The following is a 1,313-nucleotide window of genomic DNA, read 5'->3' as shown; positions in this document are numbered from 1 at the left end:
AGATGCTGCAGGTCAAACGTATCTACTTCCTGTCAATCAAATAAGACAGAAAAGCAAAAATTGTTAAAAAAATTTGATAGAGTTTTGTTTATATGTTTACTTGCAGTAAAATATTATTTGAAGGTTTGGATGGCGAAGTAATAATGTGGTAAATGCTGGAAACCATGTATATAGTTCTCAAAAGAACTGTTGTTTTTTACTTGCAGTACTATACAAATTTTGAAATGTTTAATGCATGAATGTGTAGTGTCTCCACAGAATGGGAGATGTTATAAACAGATAACAATAGTAGTAACATACCTTTCCAGCCAAGTACCTTGCATATTGCCTACTAACCATACACACACATCCTAATCTCACTAAGGCCCTGAAATCCAGGCCTAGCTGCGTTTCATATACACCTTCAATGTCTGGGGCTGACAAGTCGGCATACAGCTCACTACAGATGGAGGTAAAGGCAGAAATTATTTCCGAAACGTTGGTAAATTTATTTAGGTTTAATCAAAATTTAATCATGTTGTTGAATTATCAATGATTTTGGCAGACTGATTATGAGATGGAAATTTGAAAAAATATCTCAATTCTTCAAGTGTAAACGAATGTCACTATTCACCGTAGAGTGTAATCTTTGCATGGTTATTAAGTGGAAGGTGAGAAATCTAAACTTGAAGGGAGTAGGTATAAACATACTTAGAATGCTCTTGGAAGAGGTGTTCAGGAACAGCATATTCATAAAGAAAGTAGGCAGGGTTCGATCTTGGCAGAGACTTATTCACTTTTCTCCATGCTGCAACAAAAATAAGTTCCACAAAAAAAAAAAAAAACATATTTAAATCCAATATTACAATTTATAGTGGTATAGCTGTATCAATATAATATAATAATATTCTGTTATTTATATAGCACTTTTCTTTGCAGATACGAAGCAATTTTGTGTCCCCGGTCATGGGATCTACATGCTTAAGTGTTGCTGCTGTAATCAGTGCAGGAGCAGGCGACCCCACCAGGTTTCCATTTATACTCCTGGGTGGAGAGAAACAATGTAGATAAAGTGCCTTGTTTAAGAACACAAGCGAAATGCACAGCGAGGGATCGAAACCCTGACCACAAGGTTGGGAAACAAAACCCTTTCCCGCTGCACCCTACAATAATCTCACTGATCCTGATAAAAGTGTACACATCCTGAAATATCCTTCTGTTGAATGGTTGTAAATGATGTGCTTAGCCAGTTACACATACAGTACAACTCCTTTTAAGGGGACACCTTCGGGAACAAAAAAGTGTCTACTTAATAGGGGGGAGTACCCTAAATA

General features: G+C 36.5%; 1 protein-coding gene across 1 annotated transcript; it reads right to left on the bottom strand.

Moving 5' to 3' along the window:
* Positions 1-6: 6 nt before the first annotated feature.
* LOC117107572 (DNA polymerase epsilon catalytic subunit A-like) lies at positions 7-787 on the bottom strand (the record flags this gene model as incomplete). The annotated part of the gene is made up of 3 exons (XM_033249275.1): positions 7-29; positions 301-439; positions 691-787. Coding segments are annotated over 3 exons (259 nt in total), but the record flags the coding sequence as incomplete, so codon positions are not given.
* Positions 788-1,313: the final 526 nt, after the last annotated feature.

The sequence above is a fragment of the Anneissia japonica genome, unplaced genomic scaffold (genome assembly GCF_011630105.1).
Source record: "Anneissia japonica isolate Jap-2015-1 unplaced genomic scaffold, ASM1163010v1 scaffold40322_len1578_cov125_single, whole genome shotgun sequence".
Taxonomy (NCBI): Eukaryota; Metazoa; Echinodermata; class Crinoidea; order Comatulida; family Comatulidae; genus Anneissia; species Anneissia japonica.
This window is presented reverse-complemented; position numbering and strand designations above follow the sequence as displayed.